Source organism: Amborella trichopoda, chromosome 12 (assembly GCF_054954075.1).
Source record: "Amborella trichopoda isolate Santa Cruz 75 chromosome 12, AtrichopodaSantaCruz75HAP2 v2.0, whole genome shotgun sequence".
NCBI classification, from domain to species: domain Eukaryota; kingdom Viridiplantae; phylum Streptophyta; class Magnoliopsida; order Amborellales; family Amborellaceae; genus Amborella; species Amborella trichopoda.
In genome coordinates this window covers 6,867,318-6,887,264 of record NC_142347.1, presented here as the reverse complement: position 1 = coordinate 6,887,264, position 19,947 = coordinate 6,867,318, and the positions used below count along the sequence as shown (strand labels likewise).

The window sequence follows — 19,947 nt, the reverse complement described above, 5'->3', positions numbered from 1 at the left end:
TACTGTCTCTAAACCGGCACCGACTTCGAGCGCATGGCCTAGGGGCCTAGCTTAAGGTATCATTTTTTTTCTTTTTCTTTTGCTTCATTAATGGCCTTTATTAGGTTTCCTATTTTTCAAAAATCTTCATAAAACCCTATTATTTTCATTAAATACTGCGAAACTTCTTTCGAACTCCAAGGCTAAGGTGTGTGGGAAACTGGCTCTACCGACAGTTTGAGTGAGAAAATATATGTTGCTATACTCTCGTCTAGAACGTAATTTGATGGGAACCTTTCTATATCAACTCCTTTTCATGAGTTTACACCTTAAACCAAGGTGAGGATCACGTTCATTGCTCGTATTTTTTAATATAAACAACATGACGCCCACAATGGGGCCCATCAAGCTTCCAATACACCTTAGTCGTTGAAGTGACCAATGGGCCACCATCAACTCGGAGTTCGTCTTGGCTCGCTCCAAGCCTCTTTTCACTGCTTTTGGGGTTTAATACGAGCAAACACCACATGGAAAGGTGTTGATGCCATTTTCAGTCACGCCTGGCTACTTCAACCCCTGCTCCTGGGTTCTCTGGAAACCAAGGTCAGGACGCCATTGATAGTTGCAGTACTGCAACCAGCAATAGTGCCATTCTCCTGAGCCCCCAAAAAACCATCGTTGCCTCCCGGGGCTCCTCTCTTCCTTTTGTTTGGAGTTTGGGAGATTTTGAGACAATGGAACTGCAACACTCATTGGTGCCATTGACACTATCGCTGGTCTTTCTCTGCCCTGCTCCATTTCTTCCAGTACGTTCGAAGTGGTGGGTGTCTTGACGCCCTTCTCACTGCCACCGACGAGCTCCGCATCCACGTCAGAGTTGGGATTGTCTGTTGGGTTTCTAGTGGTCTTGATCTTGATGTCATTGCTACTTTTGTTGGCGCCATTGCCATATTCGTCAGCCTTCAGTCGTCTCGGACTACTCTATTTTTGCATCGTAGCATAGCTTTACTACTTTCCTGCATCTTCCTCTGCCCCCTTGGTTGACCTAGAACAAAGGGCTTATACCCCCCACTTTGAATTGTGCTTTGAGAAGAGCCACACTTGACTCCAGGTGCGCCCAGCCCTGCATAAGGTGTGCCTTTCACTTGAACCGAACCTTTAGTTGGTTTCTAACCAAGGATGCACCTCACTAGGCACCAACATGCATAGTATTCACTAATTGTTAGGGTTGCTCGGTACGAATAGTACCCCACATTCATTTACTTGATTTACGCACTCTTGCTTAGCTATCACACTTTCACATGTACAGTTGTGCTATCATTTTCAGAAAACATGTATCCATCCTTGAGGTTTCCGGAGCGGGCACCTAGTTCCTAAAGAAAAGACAATTGGGATTGTGGACCCTCAATGAGAGTGCACCCTTTGTGTATACGCAGCCTTTAAGAACAGCCCACACTATATTATTTCAAGCCTTAAAAAACATGAACATTGTAACAGATTATCTGGACTGTCCATTTCATTCTAAAAACAAGTATTCACAGATTTGCAAGTTCTATGCCATTTTTTGAACCTCAAATTTCATAATCGGTGTTGAAAATTGATTTTAGAGCCATAATGGAGATGTTCAATGCCCAAAGTGCTTTTCAGATGTGGATTCTAATTGACTATTTATTTTGTTTTCATGGAGTCTAAGCTTTATGGAAATTGCATCCTTAAGAAAAATAAAAGAAATTTTTTATAAGGTGCCAGCCTTAGACTAATAAATTAGGCGCATCTGAAAAATTCACTAAAAAAAGTTCTTTTGACACTGAAAACCTTCCAATAAATTATCTAAACCTTGGGATGTATGGATGTTTTTCAAATATTAGAAACAATACATTTTGTAATGTATTGTCTAGACTGTCAATTTTTTAGATTTTCAAGTGCTCCTAAATCTCTTAGTCTATACTATTTTTTAACCTTTAGATTTCATAATTAGATATGCAAATAGATTTGTAGATCGTCATAGAGATTTCTAGCACTTAAACTGCATCTTTCGGCATCATTTGGGGTACACCTTGCTATTGTTATTTAAGACACCAACCATATATAAACCTCAACTATTTAAAAATGGATTATGTTATGGTAGACATACATGTGAGCCTTTACTAAATATACTCAACATTTTTTGAAACTTAATGCACTTAACCTATAATGTAGTAACCTCTTATCTATGGGTATTTTAGATAATTATTCAATGGAAAAATAGAAATTCATGATAAAAAGAAGAGCATTTATTAATTATAGTGGAAAATTACATCATCCACATGAGTGTGACGTGGAGCATTAAATACTACTAACTTATCATAGAAATATCTATCCTACCCTCCTAATGACGAAAAATATTATTGCTCAAAAAAAATTGTACTACGAAATAAGGGTAATTAGTGTCGAAAAATGTTGATACATTTAGTAAATGGTCACATGTGTATGTACCGTAACATAACCTTTTTAAAAGTATCCAAAAACTTTAGAAATTTATGTTAATGGCCTACCGTTGAGAAAAAACAGCCTTCCCCTACCTAAGTTTGCATTTGAACAATGGCATGTAAAAGGTATTTTCCTCACAGACACACTGGCTGCGTCTGGCTAATGAGTCACAAAAATCTGAAAAGAGAAATTTGGAAAAGTTGGAAAACATGCAAAATGGTTTTTTAAAGCTTAGTAGAAGAGAAAACTATTCTAATTAACAAATGAAATGAAATAAGAGTGAAAGGATAGAAATGGGGCTACTTGGTATACCCGAAGTGGGGGCTTGGTGTTTCTCCAAAATGTGTATTACAAATTTTGTTATTACAACTACAGATAAAGGAAGATAACTAGAGAACCACACATCTGGGGAACAAAGTTATCTCTACTTCTGTATGCTAGAAAAAAAATAAATTACAATGAATTGGGTTTGTGTTGAGTAGTTTACTCCTAACCTCTATACAACTCAAACACCTTTGAACATCTATAGAGTCGAAAAAATAATAATAATAAATAAAAATAAATAAATAAATAAATAAATATATATATATATATATGGAAAAAGCTTAAGAATGCCGGTTCGCGTATGCTTTTTGTGGTGCGCCCAACGGCAGAGATAACACATTTCACATTTCGTTTTGAATGGCGATGCGTTAAAAGCCTTGCTGAAAGCCCTTTATCGCTTAAACTCTCTCCCCATTCTCGTTGAAACTCTCTTCCATACAGCCCAACTAAGCACCCATCTGAACCAGTTAATCAATTCACATAGGAGAAAGTACAGATTTCTTACAATACCTTATCGTATTACCATAAATAAACAACGAGTAAATTCAATTGATTTTTCATGAAGATGTTAAATGACAATTCAATCGATTCTTGGATTCAAGATTTAAAAATTTAACCTGCATCAGCACCATTTCTGTGGTTTATAATATTTAACCACGCTGATTAAATGGGCTAAATCAGTGTGATACCAAAATTAACAAATTTACATTCAAACGAAAAAAATACCTCTTACTAAAACATTAAAAAGCAAAAAAAGAAAAGAAAACAAAATCTCACAACCATTTCATAACAGTATGAAGCCCATTATGGCAGACACGGAGAACTACTCATAGACATAAAGTAAAGCAATAAAAATAAACAAAGAAAATTACAATTTGTTTCAATTTGTTTTCCAACTATGAGGGGAATCGTCATATCCATATAGAAAATAGAATTTCATCTAATTGAAGAGAAATTAGAATAAACTGGCTTGAGTCATCACAGAGAAGAGTTGAAAGTAAAGGGGGATTAAGAGAGAGAAGAAAGAAATTACCTTTCAGTGTCAGCTTTCAGCGAGAGTTGGCTTCCTTTTACTAACGAGAGTCGGCTTTTTTTTGTTAGAGAGGCTTTCGCCAAAATATTGCTAGAGAAAGAGAGTTCTAGCGAGAAAGCCCTTTCAGTGAGAGAGAGAGTTTCAGCGAGCTAGAGAGAGAGAGAGTTTCAACGAGGGTTTCAATTTAGGCTAGAGAGGGAGAGAGTTTCAGCAAGGGTTTTAATTTCGATTAGAGAGAGAGAGTTTCAGTGAGGTTTCAGCGAGGGTTTTAACGCATCGCCGTTCAAGGGCGCACCGCTAAGGCATACGCGTACCAGCGTTCCTAAGCTTTTTCATATATATATATATATATATATATATATATATATATAAAAGTCTTCCTAACACCTATAGGCGATAGGGGACAGTGATTTCTTCCCTCCTCTATCCACTGTTCGTCTGTTTATTTAAATGGGACGAAACGAGAGGCTGAGATTTAATAAAAAACAACTTGCGCACGAAACAAAAGATTCGAAGCCATTGAAATTTCAACCTACCCCTCTCTTCCCGCTTCCCATGGACTGTGAGCTTCCCTCTCTTTCGCTCGCCCTTCCTCTGCCCTGCGAAGCCTCTTGTCCTTTCTCTACCAAGCCCTCTATCCCCTGCGTTGCGAGCTTCCATCTCTCTCGCTCGCCGTCCGTATGCCCTACGATGCCTTTTGTCCTCTCTCTACGAAGTCCTCTATCTTGCTCGAGCTCTTGTCTCCATTGCCCTCTTCTCTCACTATGAAGCTTCTTGCTGGCAGACCCACACACGCAGTTTTTTAACAAACCAGGTGAGTTCTTCCTTGCCATCTCTCTCTCTATGCACCGTTCGTCTATTTGCTTAAATGAGATGAAACGAGAGGTTGAGATTTAATAAAAAAACAACTCGCGCGCAAAACAAAAACTTCGAAGCAACTGAAATTTCAACCTACCCCTATCTTCCTGCTTCCCCTGGACTGCAAACTTCCCTCTCTTTCGCTCGCACTCCCTCTGCCCTATGAAGCCTCTGTCCTCTCTCTACCAAGCCCTTTGTCCCCTGTACTGCGAGCTTCCATCTCTCTCGCTCGCCGTCCCTATGCCCTGCGAGACCTCTTGTCATCTCTCTACGAAGCCTTTTGTCTTGCTCGCGCTCCTGTCTCCATTGCCCTTTTCTCTCACTGTGAAGCTTTTTGTTGTCAGACCCACACACATAGTTCTTCTTTGTTGCCCAACCCACGATCTCTCAATAAACTCTAACCCCAAATCAATAATAAACTCATTTTTTCTCAAAACCAAACCAACATTTTTTATTCAAATCCCAAATCGAAATGTTCCAATAAAACCCTACTTTTTTCCTTAATAAAACACCAAAAACGGGAGAGGAAATCACAGACAGAGAAAATAGAAAAGAAAACTACATATGAGAAATGAAATTTTGGATTTGGTTTAAAAACATTAGGTGATTTCAATTTATCACAGTTTAAATCGAACCTTGAATCACGTGGAGTCCCTTGAATCAAGAAAATTCCCTTCATTTTCACCTATTCCCCTTATCTTTCCTATATCTAAATCTCATATCTTTCTCATATTTAAATCCTGCTTAAATCTCACACTAAATATAAGATAAGCTTTAAAAAAAACTAACTCACACTAAGATTTACCTTTCCTAAAAACTCACGCTACCCATTTATAAAATAATAAATTAAAAAAATAACAAAATTACAATTCTAATTTTTTTTCTAATTTTTATCTGCATCATTCTCCCCCGGTTGGGAGAAGCTCAATCTCGAGCTTGACTTAAAGTTGATCCCCTTCATCATTATGTAGGACAATCTCTTAAACTTGATCTTCTTCTGGAACTTTACCCACTTCCTTATCCAAGTTTACCTCCATCCTTTTTTTTGGAAATTCATAGACACGGTGCCCTAGCTTGTTGCATCAATAACACATGAACTTTGCTGTATCCCTTTTCTCTTCATTAAATATTGGTTGACGTGAAACTTCCTTTTGGGAGTAAAATCGCTTATCGCTGCTCCCTTAATATTTAGTTTCTACTTGTAAATCAACTTGAAAAGCTCCACTTAAAGTCCATGGTTGATGTAGAAAAACGTCATCCCTAATAGTTGGTTGAAGGTCATTTTACATATCGAACAACTTTTTGTCTTTTCAACTTTTGAAGGTTATTTCGAGCAACTAATCGATAAAACTCCCCTAGTATAATCTTCTATTTTCTTTTCTTATTTTGTCGAAGATTTTGGTGTTCTTGAAAGAAAATTTGTTCATGATCCACAAGAAAAAAAAAATTTAAATTTCTTTTTCATCTTTTTAACAATCAGTAGTTTTTCTTTTTCCACTGCAAATTCAAGATTGTTAAACTTGCTCTCACCAGGCTGCAGTATACTCGCGAAGCTTGGTAGCAACAAGTTTAACCTTACCATGAAATTCACTCCATTCAAAAAACTTCTCAACTGGACTTAACCAATCAATAAACGCTTCAATGTGGAGCTTACCATGAAATTTTAGGAGATCGATTTTGATACCGAAATCTCATGGTTACTCTATAGGATGCGAATCTTGTTTGAAATTTCTTCTTGACATTTTGGATCAGTAGCCGAGTCGGTCGAGAAGCTTGATTTGTCTCTACGGTGAGATTTGACGCCAAGTTGAGGTTGTGAGCGCCCTCTTCTTGATGAATGGTGTCCTCCAACTGTTGGAACTTCAGATCCAACCGTTGTATCCCATGATTGTTTTCACTTATTTTTTGTTAGATACCCTCCAACGTTGTATTTAAGCTCTCCTGAATTTGTTGACCCATATAATCCATGAGTTGCAATAATATATCCTCGAATGTAAGAGTAGGTTTTGATGACATCATAACTGTTGGATATCTAGATCTTACTTGCTCTGATACCAACTGATGTTGAGAGAAATAATAAACCAAAAAAATATAAATATAAAATAAAAATATTTGAGAGAATATATCATCTCTCAAGGTCTACAAGAGAATCCACCCCAAAAACAATCTTTTCACAAGATTAATTTTACTCAATTCAAATATTTTCACAATATCAACTTTACTCAATTCAGATCTTTTCATAATATCAACTTTTATCAGTTCTCATTATTTGATCTTTCACAATGAAGGGATATCTCCCTTTAAATAGACTAAAAAAAGATAAACAATAATTAAAAAAAGATATCTCTCTCTAACATGCACATTTTCCCCCACGCTCTCTATGTTTGCTCTCTTCATCTCCCTATTGTCTCTCTTCTTCTTCTTCTTTTTTTTTAGTTCATTTAAACTCTCTCTACACATCATGTGAGCTCCTTTGAATCAAGGAAATTCCCTCCATCTTTACGTACTCCCCTTATCGTTCTCATATCTTTCTCATATTTAAATCCCATTAAATCTCTCACTAAATCTAAGATGAGCTTAAAAAAACTAACTCACGCCAAGATTTACCTTTCTTACCCATTTTTAAAATGATAAATTTAAAAAAAAAAACGAAATTACAATTATGAATTTTTCCTAATTTTTATCTACATTAGAGAGAGTGGGAGGAATACAGAGAGAGAGAGAGAGAGAGCGAGAAGCGGTTTGGGGAGAGTCATGAGGGAGAGAGAGAAAAATTTGAAGTGAGCATCACGTGAGAAAGAAATGATGAGGTTTAGAAAAGGCATGTCTTTCTCAGATTTTTCTAGGCTAAAATAATAGATTTAAAGTGGGTAAAGTTGGTATAGCGGTTTAAAAGATAAAAACCTAGAATTTCTATGCCCCAAAATATATTTTGAAACCTTAAGTTTATTGAGATATGAAACTTAAACATAGGGGGTATGAAGATATTTTCTCTATATTTATTTGTTAGTCCATTAGCTGATGGAATAGTATAAGCCCAATGGTCCATATTGAATCTGGACCAATCTGATGGTTCCAAGTGTATTTTGTATTTAAATTTAAATTTTTTTTTCTAGATCCAATTATTTGAAATTTAGAGTTAACTCTTCACATCAAGATTAACTTAATAAAATTGTTAAAAAAACTTATTCGTAAAAACTAAATTGATCAAAATTCCCTTATAATTTTCAGGGGTATTTGGGTTAATTTATTTTTTGTAATATTTTTTAATGTTTTTATTAGGTTTACCTATTTTTAAGAGTAGGCGCTCAAATTTTTAAATGAATTGGATTTGTAAAAATAATAAATAATAAATAATCAAATTCAAATACGAAATGCAGTCATAAATCTAAGTCATTAGGCGTTGACTATAGCTGTCAACTAGCAAGTTGACCTCGTACTCTGCTATATATATATATATATATATATATATATATATATATATATATATATATATATATATATATATATATATATATATATATATATATATCTTGGAAAACATTTACAAATACTCACGAGCAAATTTCTAACAATGTTTTGCTCATGGCTCATCACTATCTAAAATCCATCATACAGTCATAATTATCTAAGGGGATTTAAATTTTAATAGTTTTTCTACAAATTAAATTGATATGAAATTTAGAGCATATGTACATTCTAAATTGCACTTAAATAAAATATTGAAAAACTGATTCTCAAAAAAAATAAAATGATGAAAATACCCCTGAAGTATTTATAGGGTAATTTGATCACTTTAATTTGGATTATCTTTTATATGGGAGTGTATACAATGAGACCATTTACTTTTAAAATATGGAGGTCACAATTACTTACAACCATTCGATGTGAAATCTGATAGCATGTGTGTGTCACCAAGTTTGAGGAAAAATCTTTTGAACTTTGAACTTGGTCAATAAAATAAATGTAGCCACACAATTTCACATCCAATGGTCAAGATTTATTGTGACCACTTTGTAGCAAAGGTAAATGGTTTCATTATATACTTTCTCTTTTTATATTTTATTTAGGTGCGCCTCACTAAGGCGCATATATCCACAAACTTTTAGGTCAATCTGATTTATAGTAAAAATCTTCAAATTCAAACATTATCAAACAATCGTGACTGTTTAATGGACTTTAGATGGAGGTGAACCATGAGTGAAATACTGTAAAAATTCGCTCATAATTAGATCTAGGCCATCAAGAGCAGCTTGTGCACCAAAGTTGAATATCACTATTGTAAGTCATGTGAATTAAAATGAAAGTGTAAAAAGTACATGTGAACTCATATTTATGTGCAATCAAGCAATAATGTAATTACTTTTTTATAATAATATAAAGGTGCAGTTTGTATAGAGTCGAGGCTCTAAACAATCAAATTAGAACCTACCTTCAAATAGTATCGAGAAATATGGTTTTGATACTAAAAAAAATCTTTGTGATATCCTTAAAATATATTTTTCTCTTTAATTATAAAATTTAAAGCTTAAAAAATAGTGTAGATCGAGCAAATCTATGAAAACTTGAAAATATTGAAAATTGATGGTCTAAAAATATGTTAGAAAATGCAGTATTTCCAAAACTTGAAATCCACTGTTTTCTCATGTCCATGCATCTTGATATCGAGATAATCAATTTTAGGATATTTGAGCATCAAAACAACCTCTTCTAGTGAAATTTTTGAGGTGGGCTCTAATTTGATTGTTTAGAGCCTTAGCTCTATATAAACTTTTTACATAATTAATCCCCTCCATCTCTCGCTGTCATCCATGGGGTTTGGATTTTCATAAATTATTGACAGATTAGTTTTGATAATTGTTGGCCATCTTTAATGTTGAGCAAGAGTACAAACCAAATATAAATAAAATATGTGATATAAATAAAATATGTGCCTGGTAAGGAAGAAAAGACCAATAAATTCTAGTTTTGTCAATGAAAGAATCAAGGTTCAAATCTCTAAAATTTTTGAAATGCAAGAAGTGATTTCATTTCTATAGTTTTAACACCAATTTTGAAATACATATTCTTTTTATTATAACGAACAATCATAAATAAATAAATTAAAAAAAAAAAATTGAAAACACAACCTTTTAGATCCCTTTTCTCTTTATATACATATGGATAATTTGTAATCCACATATATAAAAAGCAAAAAATGCCTTTATTCGCATTTCCAAAAGTCTGAATATTCAAAATTCACTTTTGTCGTACAAAGTTTTCTAAGAGAAAGCTATCGTAGAGAATGCTTTCTTAGAGGGAGTCTCTCACATAAATCCAATTATCGTGAGTCAGGCCGACTCACCAAAATTTGTAAGTTACCTTACGCATCAATGTCCATCGCTAAGATGGATGTAGAAAAAGGTGTCTACACTAAAAGAAAAGAAAAAAGGGTGTGGTTTCTATAAGGTTGCAACCTCAAACAATCCAATTAAGGTGCACCTATAAATTTTATCATAACATGCAATTTTGATGCAAAAATTTCTTAAGATTATTTGAAAATCTATTTTCATATCTAAGTATAAAATTTTAAATTAAAAAAATAGTTAAAATCAAGTAGATCTATAAACATATGGAAATATTGAAAATTGACCGTCTAGATAATGTGTTGCAAGATACACTATTTCAAAGACTGATAATCTTTTTTTTTTTTTTTCATATTCATATATCTCAATGTCGAGATGATCTATTAGAGGATTTCTCAACATTAAAACAACATTTTTTAAGTGCATTTGTATTTCTACATTTTAAGATTGCAACTTTATATAAACTTTTTCCAACATTTCCTTTCTAGAAGTAATGGAAATTTTTGACTAGGAAACTTTTGTATTAAGATAAAAAGTAATGAATATTACACGCTGAAGATTTTGAGATCGGCAATTCATGTCCTCCCACGAGTATTTCGGGAGTACAATTGCTGATACCGCCTGCTTTGTAATGGGTGTGAATTTTGGTAATGTTAATTGAGCTTGGGCTAAAATGGGAGCGCATTTGATCCAAAGAGGACATCATTCAGTAGAACTAACTGTGGGGAATTTATTGGGTTATTTGTTCTTGAGTTGGTTGTTGTATTCCCCTTTTTTTTTATCGAGGAAAGTAGGACCCAAACCCCGACCCTAACCTGAAATCACCAGACCGAGATTCGAACCAAAAAATATAATGTGAGACCCGGATCTGGAACAAGACATAGACCCAAACCCGAATCCAAATAGTGTTCAGATCCAAGATTTTAATGCAGACTTGGACCAAGACCGGGGATCCGAATAGTGTTCGGATTCAAGTTTTAGACACGGACCTAACCCGTTGGGTTCAATTTTTGTACCCATTCAAGATTTAGACCTAGACCTAACCCGTTGGGTCCAATTTTTGTACCCATACCCGAACCCTGATCGGGTCTACTCCTCAGGTCCTGGGTCCATTGCCACCCCTATTGAAGAGTACATCTAGAACAATCCAGTTACCAATGATAGATCATCAAAATAAAGCTACTCACCAGGAGCTCTTCCTCATAGACACCCTCTTTAGCCAATTCATGTGCTTCCTTGTTAGCTTCTCCATAAACGTGTACAAATCGAGAGTGGTTCGTTGTTGATTTTAAACATCCTCTTGAGAGATTGAAAGGTGGGTATTTATCACCATAGATTTTAGGTACTAGTTGAGTTTGTTTTTGGTGGTTCTTTTGTTTTGGATTTTCATGTAGAGTGGTTTGTTGAGGCTGATGACGAACTAAGAAGAGTTTACACAGGTAGTTATGGGTAGAAGTTCATGGAGTTGGAGCTTGCCCAGGGCTAGCAGAGAGAGTGTGGGTTTCCCCATGAATGCTTAACTGACTACTTTCTTTCAGTCATCCAAGCTCACCATCCGGAGTCATCACATTGACAAGCTTAGATTGCATAAGAGTTATATACATGTTTAATTTAGAGATGAATCATAAGCAGATTGAAACATCAGTAGAGAAAATCCTCTATTATTCAGAAACATCACACACATGCATGTATGTACATGCACAAACAGCGAGAGAGAGAGAGAGAGAGAGAGAGAGAGTTAACATCCAATGACCATGACTTCTCAGCCTAACCATAAGTGTCGAATATCCTTCCACTCCCTTCTTTCCTTTCGCTCTTTAATTTGATGTATGTCTGAAATTAAGAAAGCTAAAGGAATAAGACTCAAGATAAAAAGTATGCTGCGAGTGAGAACCAGTTTTGACATCGATTGCCAGCAAATGCGTGATGACACCTGCAAACACGGGATGCATAACACATAAACACCAGTTTTATTACTCATCACAATTGGAGCAGAAAGCTTTTATCCACAGAATAGCACATCATATACCCATACGCAGGGTGAATGCACCATATGTGGGCACTTCTCTATTGACCTCCAAAGCTTGAATCTACTACATGTACATGGGAGAATAATTCAAAGACACTCGTGAGCGATAGTACTCGCTTGTAGCTTATTATTGTCAATAATTCATGGAATGGCCATGATTGTCTAGTAGTTTTTAAATTACAGTTTCATATTTTTTTTCACAAAATGGATACCCTCAAATTTGGAGGGAGTGTACGCCTAAGTGAGGCGCAAGTGAAAATAATAATAATAATAAATGAAGTCAATTTCGATAATAAAATGACCAAATACACCAAAAAATATTACAAGGATATTTTGGTTATTTTATTTTTTATAATTATTCTTTTGATATTTTATTTTGGTGTGTGATGGTTATGTACACACCCTAAATTTCTAGTAAATCTAATTTGTAGAAAACAAATACTTTCAAATGCTGACATAATCATCGGTTATTTGATGGAATTTAGACAATGATGAGCCATGAGTGAAATACAGTCAAAATTCACTCATGGACCTTTTTAAGTGTTTTCAACGCAAATATTTATTGATGATGTAAGGCCTGTAGTTTGCAAACTAATATGAGTAGCAAGGACAGTAAGTGGTTATAGCACTTGAAAATAAAACAAAACATATCACCAAAATATGTTGGTCAAGAAAGATGTACCCAAAACATGGGTCTCAGCCACAAAAATGAAATATCATCAGAACAAAAAATCTAAAATTCAAGAAAAGTCAGTCATAGATGATGCATTAGACATGGGGAAAACCATAGTCACCAAAATCACACAACCAAGGGGACGATTCCACTCCAAAACACCGCTCTGCTCAATGGAAGGCAATCTCACTACTACACTGTTTTTTTAGAGTGGTATCCCGATCCTTCCTATTAGGGATCGAGGTCCTAAATTATAGGGGATAAGGATTCCTTAACATTGTAGTACAGTACAGCAATAAACTATAAGATAGCAGTGTGGATCCTAGTGTAGTGCAGCAGTATAGCATAGTTTAGCAGTGTGGATCCTAGTGTAGTGCAGCAGTATAGCATAGTTTAGCAGTGTGGAATAGTAGAGTATAATACATACTATAATTTGTACTATAAAAGTTGTATAAAATAAATTTAAATACAGGAACATAAAGTATGGTATAGTAGAATATAATAAAAAGCACATTATTGGAGTACAATGAAGCAGTATATTACTGTGTAGCAGTGTGGAATAGTAGTGTGTACCATACTAATATACTAGTTAGTGCTCTCATTAGGCCCCGATTTCCATCCAGATGGAGCTTGCTCTTGTACAACTTATCAATCCTAACTAAACTTGGATCAAGCTCCCTCACATATTGGGGTTAAGATCCCTAGATTTCAGGGTATATAGACCGTGACCCCTACCATAATCCTGTCATAATCCTGCAGTCCGATCCCAATTCCAGACTATTGGCATTTGTCCCGAGTCCAAATTCGACTACATGTACTTCAATCCATCAAACATCTACGTGGCAAATAGAGCAGCAATAAGAAATCATAGGAGCGCACAAACCAGAAAATTCTTGTGATCCCAAAGCTTCTAGAGGGCAATGGAATGGTCAAAACAAACCAGGTCTACTATGGGTTTGACATGGTCGAGCTTAAGGCAAGAAACATTTTTCAAAAACCCTGAACAGGGCAAAACTTCATGTTTCATTGAAATACCAATTAGAATATTAGATACCAAACCCCTTTAATACATATGTTATTTCAAAAACAATTAAAAAAAAAAGGAGAGCAGTTGAAGGCTTGTGCCTAAGAAGTCAAGTTACTCCTTGTATGAATACCTAAAAAAGGGGTCTAAAAGGAGCTAGGACAAAAGGCTTTTTTTTTTTTTTTTTGCGCTTGAAGTAAAAAAAATCAGCAAAAGACATTCAAGATCTATAAATATTTGCCCAAAAATACGTCTAATAGCACAAAAATTGAGATTTCTTATACAAGAAACTTTAGTCATAGAGGCATAAGGCTTGAGAAAAATCATAGACATAAGGATCTTCCAACTGTGGAGTCAATTCCACACAAAAATTTCATTCCTGCATTCTTGGGATCGAGATTTAAAATTACAAGAGATCCATATTCCTTAGCATGGTAGAATAGCATGGAAGTATAGTATAATATAGCAGTGGGGTACAGTGTAGTAGTGTAGTATAGTCTAACATTGTGGTATCTATCTTATGGTAGTATATAGTATATTGTAGAATGCATATTTTACACGTAGTAAAGTTAAACACAATAGCATAACAGACAAGTGGCCCTTTCCAAAAACCCTAAAATAGTGAGAAAACTCTTGTTTCCTCCATAAAACTTTTGATTAGATAGCAAACCCCTCAACACATAAAAAAAACTCAGTTCAATGGGATACAAAAGGCTCAACAAATTAGGGTTAGAAGATGTTTGAGCAAGTGACATAACAGTAAGTAGTAAGGAAGTCAGCCCTGGATTTTGCAAACAATAACTTTAGATGGTGAAGGCTTGTGCATAAGAAGATGGAGAAAGATGCATATATAGGGTTTTGTTAGGGTACTCCTACACATGGATTATTTCCTTAATATACTCAACATTTTTCAAAACTTGATACCCTTACCCCACAATATAGTATATTCTTTGTCAATGGGTATTTTAAACCATTTATCAAGGGTAAAGAAGAAATTTTTGATACAAAGAAAAGTATTTATTAACTATAGTGCAGAAGAACAACATCCACATATTGTATGACATCACCCACATAAAGTATTAATTGCTTTTAAACTACTAATAAAATGGCACTAGTTTCTTACAAAACTATCTACTCTACCCCTCTTAATAACAAAAAATACACTTGCCTGAAAAATGTTGTATTACAAAGTAAGAGTAATGAGTTTTCAATAAATGTTGAGTACAATAAGGAAATACTCCATACGTAGGAGTAAAACCCTATCTCTCTCTCTCTCTCTCTCTCTCTCTATATCTCTCTCTATATATATATATATATATATATCAAGCCAGTCTCAAGCCCGGATAAAGAAGGGTTGTGTTAGGTAGGGCAGCCGGTATACTTTGCCAACTCTTTTTATGAATCCTGAACTTATATTATACCAATGGTACGACCCTTGATAGAGCAGAATAGCAGAACATGATTCCAGTAGCCGACCGCAAATAGTTGGGATAAGGCTCAAATGTATATATATATATATATATATATATATATATATATATATATATATATATATATATATATATATATGTATAGGAAAAGGATGAGATTAGCCCACTAGCTCATATGAACATATGAGCCCAACGGCCTAGATTGAATTTGGACCGATCTGACGATCACGGATGTTTGGTAGTGCTTGAATTTTATTTTATTTTCTACAGATCCAAATCACTTGAAATTGAGAAGATTCACCTATTTTTGATAAACACACGCTTAAAATTTCAAGTGATTTGGATTTGTAGAAAAAAATTAAAATTTAAACACTACTGGACACTCATGATCGTCAGATCGGCCCAGAGACGCTGGGCTCATATGTTCATATGAGCTAGTGGGCTAATCCCATCTATGGGTTAATCCCATCTTTTCCCTATATATATATATATATATATATATATATATAGATTGCGATCCTATTAGCCCTTTAGCTAATAGCTACAATGTAAGCCAAATGACCCTGAGTGAATCTGGGCTTGATCTAATAATCACAATTGCATTTTGTATTTTAATTTTAATTTTTTTTTACAAATTCAAATCACTTAAAATTTTGAGTATTCCAGGGGTATTTTAGTCAATTTATTTTTTATGAATTATATTTTAAATATTTTTATTAGGTGCACGTTGATGAGAAAAATGGGTGCCTAAAATTTCATGTGATTTGGATGGATAGAAAAAAATATTAAAATTATATTACAAAATGAGGTCATGACTGGCAAAATGGCCCAGATTCATATATATCACAAGAGCTGATGCAATAGTATACGCCCAATGGCCCAGATAGGATCTGGGTCAATCTGACGATTACAATTATATTTCGTATTTGAATTTTACTATTTTTCTACAAATCCAAGTTACTTTAAATTTTAAGCATACACTTTTCTCATTAAGGAGAACCTAATAAAGATATTACAAAAATAATTCACAAAAAATAAATTGATCAAGATACCCCTAAAAGAATAGATACTCCAAATTTCAAGTGATTTGGATATATCGAGAAAATTAAAATTCAAAGAGGAAACATGATTGTGGCGTCCTATATGCCCAGATTCAATTTAGGCCGTTGAGCTTATACTATTGCATTAGACCTTTGGCTGACACATTCTTTTATATATACATATATATGAGCAAGGCGAAGCTAAGCAATGTATGATCACTACTTTGGTACCATGTTATAATAGATTATCTTATGAGAAAGGGTGAAAGAACGTTGGCCTACACAATAACGTTCAAGGAGTGAAACAACACAATTACCTTTCCAGTACCGGTTCATATATTTTATATGTGTAGTACTAATAAAAACCTCCTTAGTACCTTTTATGTTGTGCACTTCAATCATATAACATAAACATAGTACAACGCCTACATAAAGGACAGATATGCCCTTGTGGACTACATCTGTCTATGTTGTAGCATGATCCTTGTTCCTAACAATTCTTAGAATCTTATATAGTTCTAAATCATAATAGCATTAATAAGGGGAAGTTAATCAGTCAAAAGATATTTTAATCACTTTGAGAAAAAATTGGTGTTATTTTTTTTCTTTTATTGGAAGTTCACAAATAGACCCAAAATGCAATTGGCCCTGACCTTTTTTTGTGGCTTTGATAGACAGCTCCGAACCATCTTTCGAGAAGGTAGATTCCTATCGGCATGCTCAAGAGAATACCGTAACATATCCAGTATCACCAATTGGGTTTCTTCATCACAATTATCTGCTACGAAGAATAAATAAAACATTAACAAAATCATCACCAGCATATTACTTCGAAAATATGTTGAGGGAGGAGTTTAAAATGTAGTACCAGGGATATCAAAAATTTGTTTATCTGGTGGAATGCCTAGCAACTCTCCTAGATACATGCAAACTCGAACACGGTCATGTAATTCAAGCTCATTACCATGAGTAACAACCAACACAGGTTTGTCATCTGTACATTCTCAAGGGGTTAGTGTGGGCACTTAACCCAAAAAAAAAGAAAGAGGGGTTAGTGTGGGCATCTCGAGCAAGAGCATGCGCTACAAAATCTTCTTTTGGATCAGAGTAAAATGTTACATGATATACATATGTATAAAACAAAAATACACATAAAATGGAATTCTCATGAAGTTCTTAATGCATGGCAGTGTAATTTAGCAAAATTTCAAACAATTCTCAAGTCATTGAAGAACTGAGAATGGTCGAGGGTGGACTCCATCATTATGCAATTTCATATCAACTTAGGCAATACAAGTGTCAAAAGTCACCTGCATATGTGATGGAGCACATAACCTACATTGTGAATAAAGGTCTCTGGTAGCATTGTTCACAGATTAATTAAGTTGGAATTATGACATAGTTTGAATTGACTGCACTGTGGAAATCACTTAAGTAGGTCAAGGTAGGGAAAATATTAGATGCATATCAGCATAGGTAATTTTTTGATATTTAAATTGTTCATTGTTACTCCAAAATAATTGTGATCATTTCAGGAACATCGCCAAGAAATTTCATTTGCTTTTTTCATTTGACGGAGGCATTCTAATAGCTGGAGATCAATTTTACAGACAAAAAGAGAAGTAAAGAAACTGCTGATATGTTAAGGGAGGAACTTTGTTTCTATGTTTACAGGCCCCCTTTCTTGACTCATACATGAGAAATTGCAATCGAACGACAAATAAAACCAAGCAACAGTCAAAAATCTCAAAACATGAAAGATATGGGTATCAAAAAGCACGCAACAAGGCACAATGAATGTGCAATATTGTGAATTCAGGATTAAGAACCTGAGGATCTTTAGCTTCGGTCAGAGGATCAATCTAACAGAAGCTACCAAAAGCTTTCATGCAGATTTGTTGCATGCAACTTTCCTTCCTCCAGCAGTCTTTCCAAGAACAAAGAACCGCTCAATCTCATATGCAGTTAGTGGGATCAGCACCAAATTAGCAATACAATAATTAATGTCAATTAGCTCCAGCAGAAAAGAAACCTTGTTGTTGTTATCAATTTAAGACCTTGCTGCCCCACCAACACTTCCCTTCATGCTGCATAGTGAGACCACTTGCTTAGGTAGCAGCCAATGATGGATTCACTTATATTGATAGTCAAGGTTAGTTAGCCAAGCAAATGATAGCCTTACAAAGAATTACCCGGAGACTAACTGAAAGAAAAGAATCAACAATGGAGATGGCCAGCTATAGATCACAAAGATCACAATGAACTCTAAGAGGCGGGCAATGAAGTGCTTGAGAAGTGAATAAAATCACCCACTAGGTGCTTGAAAAGTGAAGTAAACCACCCACCATTGTTTAACAACTCAACCTGGAATGAGTGGAAAAAATGGCTATGTAAAATTCAAGGGAGTAAAATAAAAAAAATTATCTTTTCTTTTATTAATGAATATGAATTCCACTTACAAGTGCCAAAATACATTCCAACAAAACCCTAAATATAACCTAAGATCTTTGTTTTTACTGCCAAATAGAATAGACACAATCCACGAATGGAAAACAAGCTTCCACTATCAAATTTAGTACAAATAATGTTCCTGAAAATTCAAATAAACAAAGCAAAGAAGACTGAAAAGTAAAAACAAGCAGCCGGGAAGACTTACTAGAATTTGCATAGGGTTGCCCCCTTAAGACTTAGTATAGCCCACACCTAATTTTTTGACTGATGGCACACTCTGATCCTATTGGCCTTGCTGAATTTTATAAGCTAAGAAGCTTCCTTAGATACCTCACAAACTAGGGTTTCTTGGACCCTTTTATGAACCTTTGGGAGCATGCCACTGCGTGGCACCTCCCCTTGACCTAATCCAGGGCAGCATGCCCCCTATTTCTCACTCTTATAGGGTGGGGTGTGCCACCCCTAGAACCTTATGGGGGATGGCATGCCACCTAGAGAGCGAAGGGAGAACAAGAGAGAGGAAAGAAATAGTTGGGTATGGAGGAGGGAGAAAAAGAAAAAAAGAGACTAGAAAATAATCTGTAGAGAATGAGGGGGTCCCCTGTTGGGTGTGTGTAGCCATTAAAGGCCTTACGACTGCTTGTACATGAACTTAGTGATATTATGTGTTTTTTAGAGTAAGATCTACCTGCAAAACTTCAATTGGAAATCTTAGGGGAATCGAAAGAGGGAGCACGCCCCATTTATGGTAGCCTTGATCTCTCTGCCATCTTGTTGTGATATGCTAAAGGATTTAGGGTGTAGAAAGCAGGTGCTACCTCTCTGAACTAGGTTATCTAAGGGGTTCTACCTAAGTTTGAAATTTGTGATTGAAAGGAGTTCTTGTTCCACTAGAGAGTTTAGCCTAAAACTTGTTTTCCCAAGATTGAGATTGAAGGTTGACCATTGATCCCACATCATCGGAAGGTGGTGACTAGGTGTGGGGTATAAGAAACCTAGTTGAGGCAATCTCCGACACTTTCTTTTGTTTCTTGCATATGTACTTATTGTGTCTTTTATTATTCTCATGCATAGCTTGTGTCTTTCTTTTGGTTATTAAAAGAAAGGTTTTATGTGACATCAAGTTTTGAGATCCTAGATTTATTTCTTTTATTTTATTTGAAGTTGATTTTTTGTAAAAGGACTACTTGTGAGTGATCTAAGCCGTGAAGAAAAGAAAAAGAAGAAGAAAAAAAAATATATACTCCGGCTAGATAACACAAGTCCTTCTTTCATCGGTATCAGAGCAAGGT

General features: G+C 35.0%; 1 protein-coding gene and 2 long non-coding RNA genes across 24 annotated transcripts in view; all 3 read right to left on the bottom strand.

Annotated features, from left to right (window-relative positions):
* Window positions 1-308: 308 nt before the first annotated feature.
* LOC110007207 (uncharacterized) lies at window positions 309-4,145 on the bottom strand. Of its 2 annotated transcripts, none has more exons than XR_002280875.2 (2): window positions 3,806-4,145; window positions 309-1,352 (listed from the first exon to the last, which is right to left on the bottom strand). It is a non-coding gene; the product is annotated as an uncharacterized LOC110007207 (long non-coding RNA). The 2 variants fall into 2 exon arrangements; XR_016045226.1 differs by having other exon boundaries at window positions 309-1,168; window positions 3,806-4,129.
* A 7,391-nt stretch (window positions 4,146-11,536) lies between these two features.
* Window positions 11,537-19,947, bottom strand: part of LOC18433624 (P-loop containing nucleoside triphosphate hydrolases superfamily protein) — a 34,702-nt gene continuing 26,291 nt past the window's right edge. For 7 of the 21 annotated variants that reach the window (XM_088852764.1, XM_020666728.2, XM_088852767.1 and 4 more), the window contains exons 7-9: window positions 17,073-17,198; window positions 16,858-16,985; window positions 11,537-11,941 (exon numbers count right to left, since the gene is read on the bottom strand). In XM_088852764.1, the coding sequence (XP_088708890.1) occupies window positions 11,771-11,941; window positions 16,858-16,985; window positions 17,073-17,198 (425 nt within the window). In that variant the 3' untranslated portion in view covers window positions 11,537-11,770. The remainder of the gene's footprint in view (window positions 11,942-16,857; window positions 16,986-17,072; window positions 17,199-19,947) is intronic. The other 14 variants (XM_088852765.1, XM_011624786.3, XM_088852768.1 and 11 more) reach the window with 3 other exon arrangements.
* On the bottom strand, window positions 17,350-18,568 carry LOC148779410 (uncharacterized). The gene is made up of 2 exons (XR_016045225.1): window positions 18,397-18,568; window positions 17,350-18,291 (listed from the first exon to the last, which is right to left on the bottom strand). It is a non-coding gene; the product is annotated as an uncharacterized LOC148779410 (long non-coding RNA).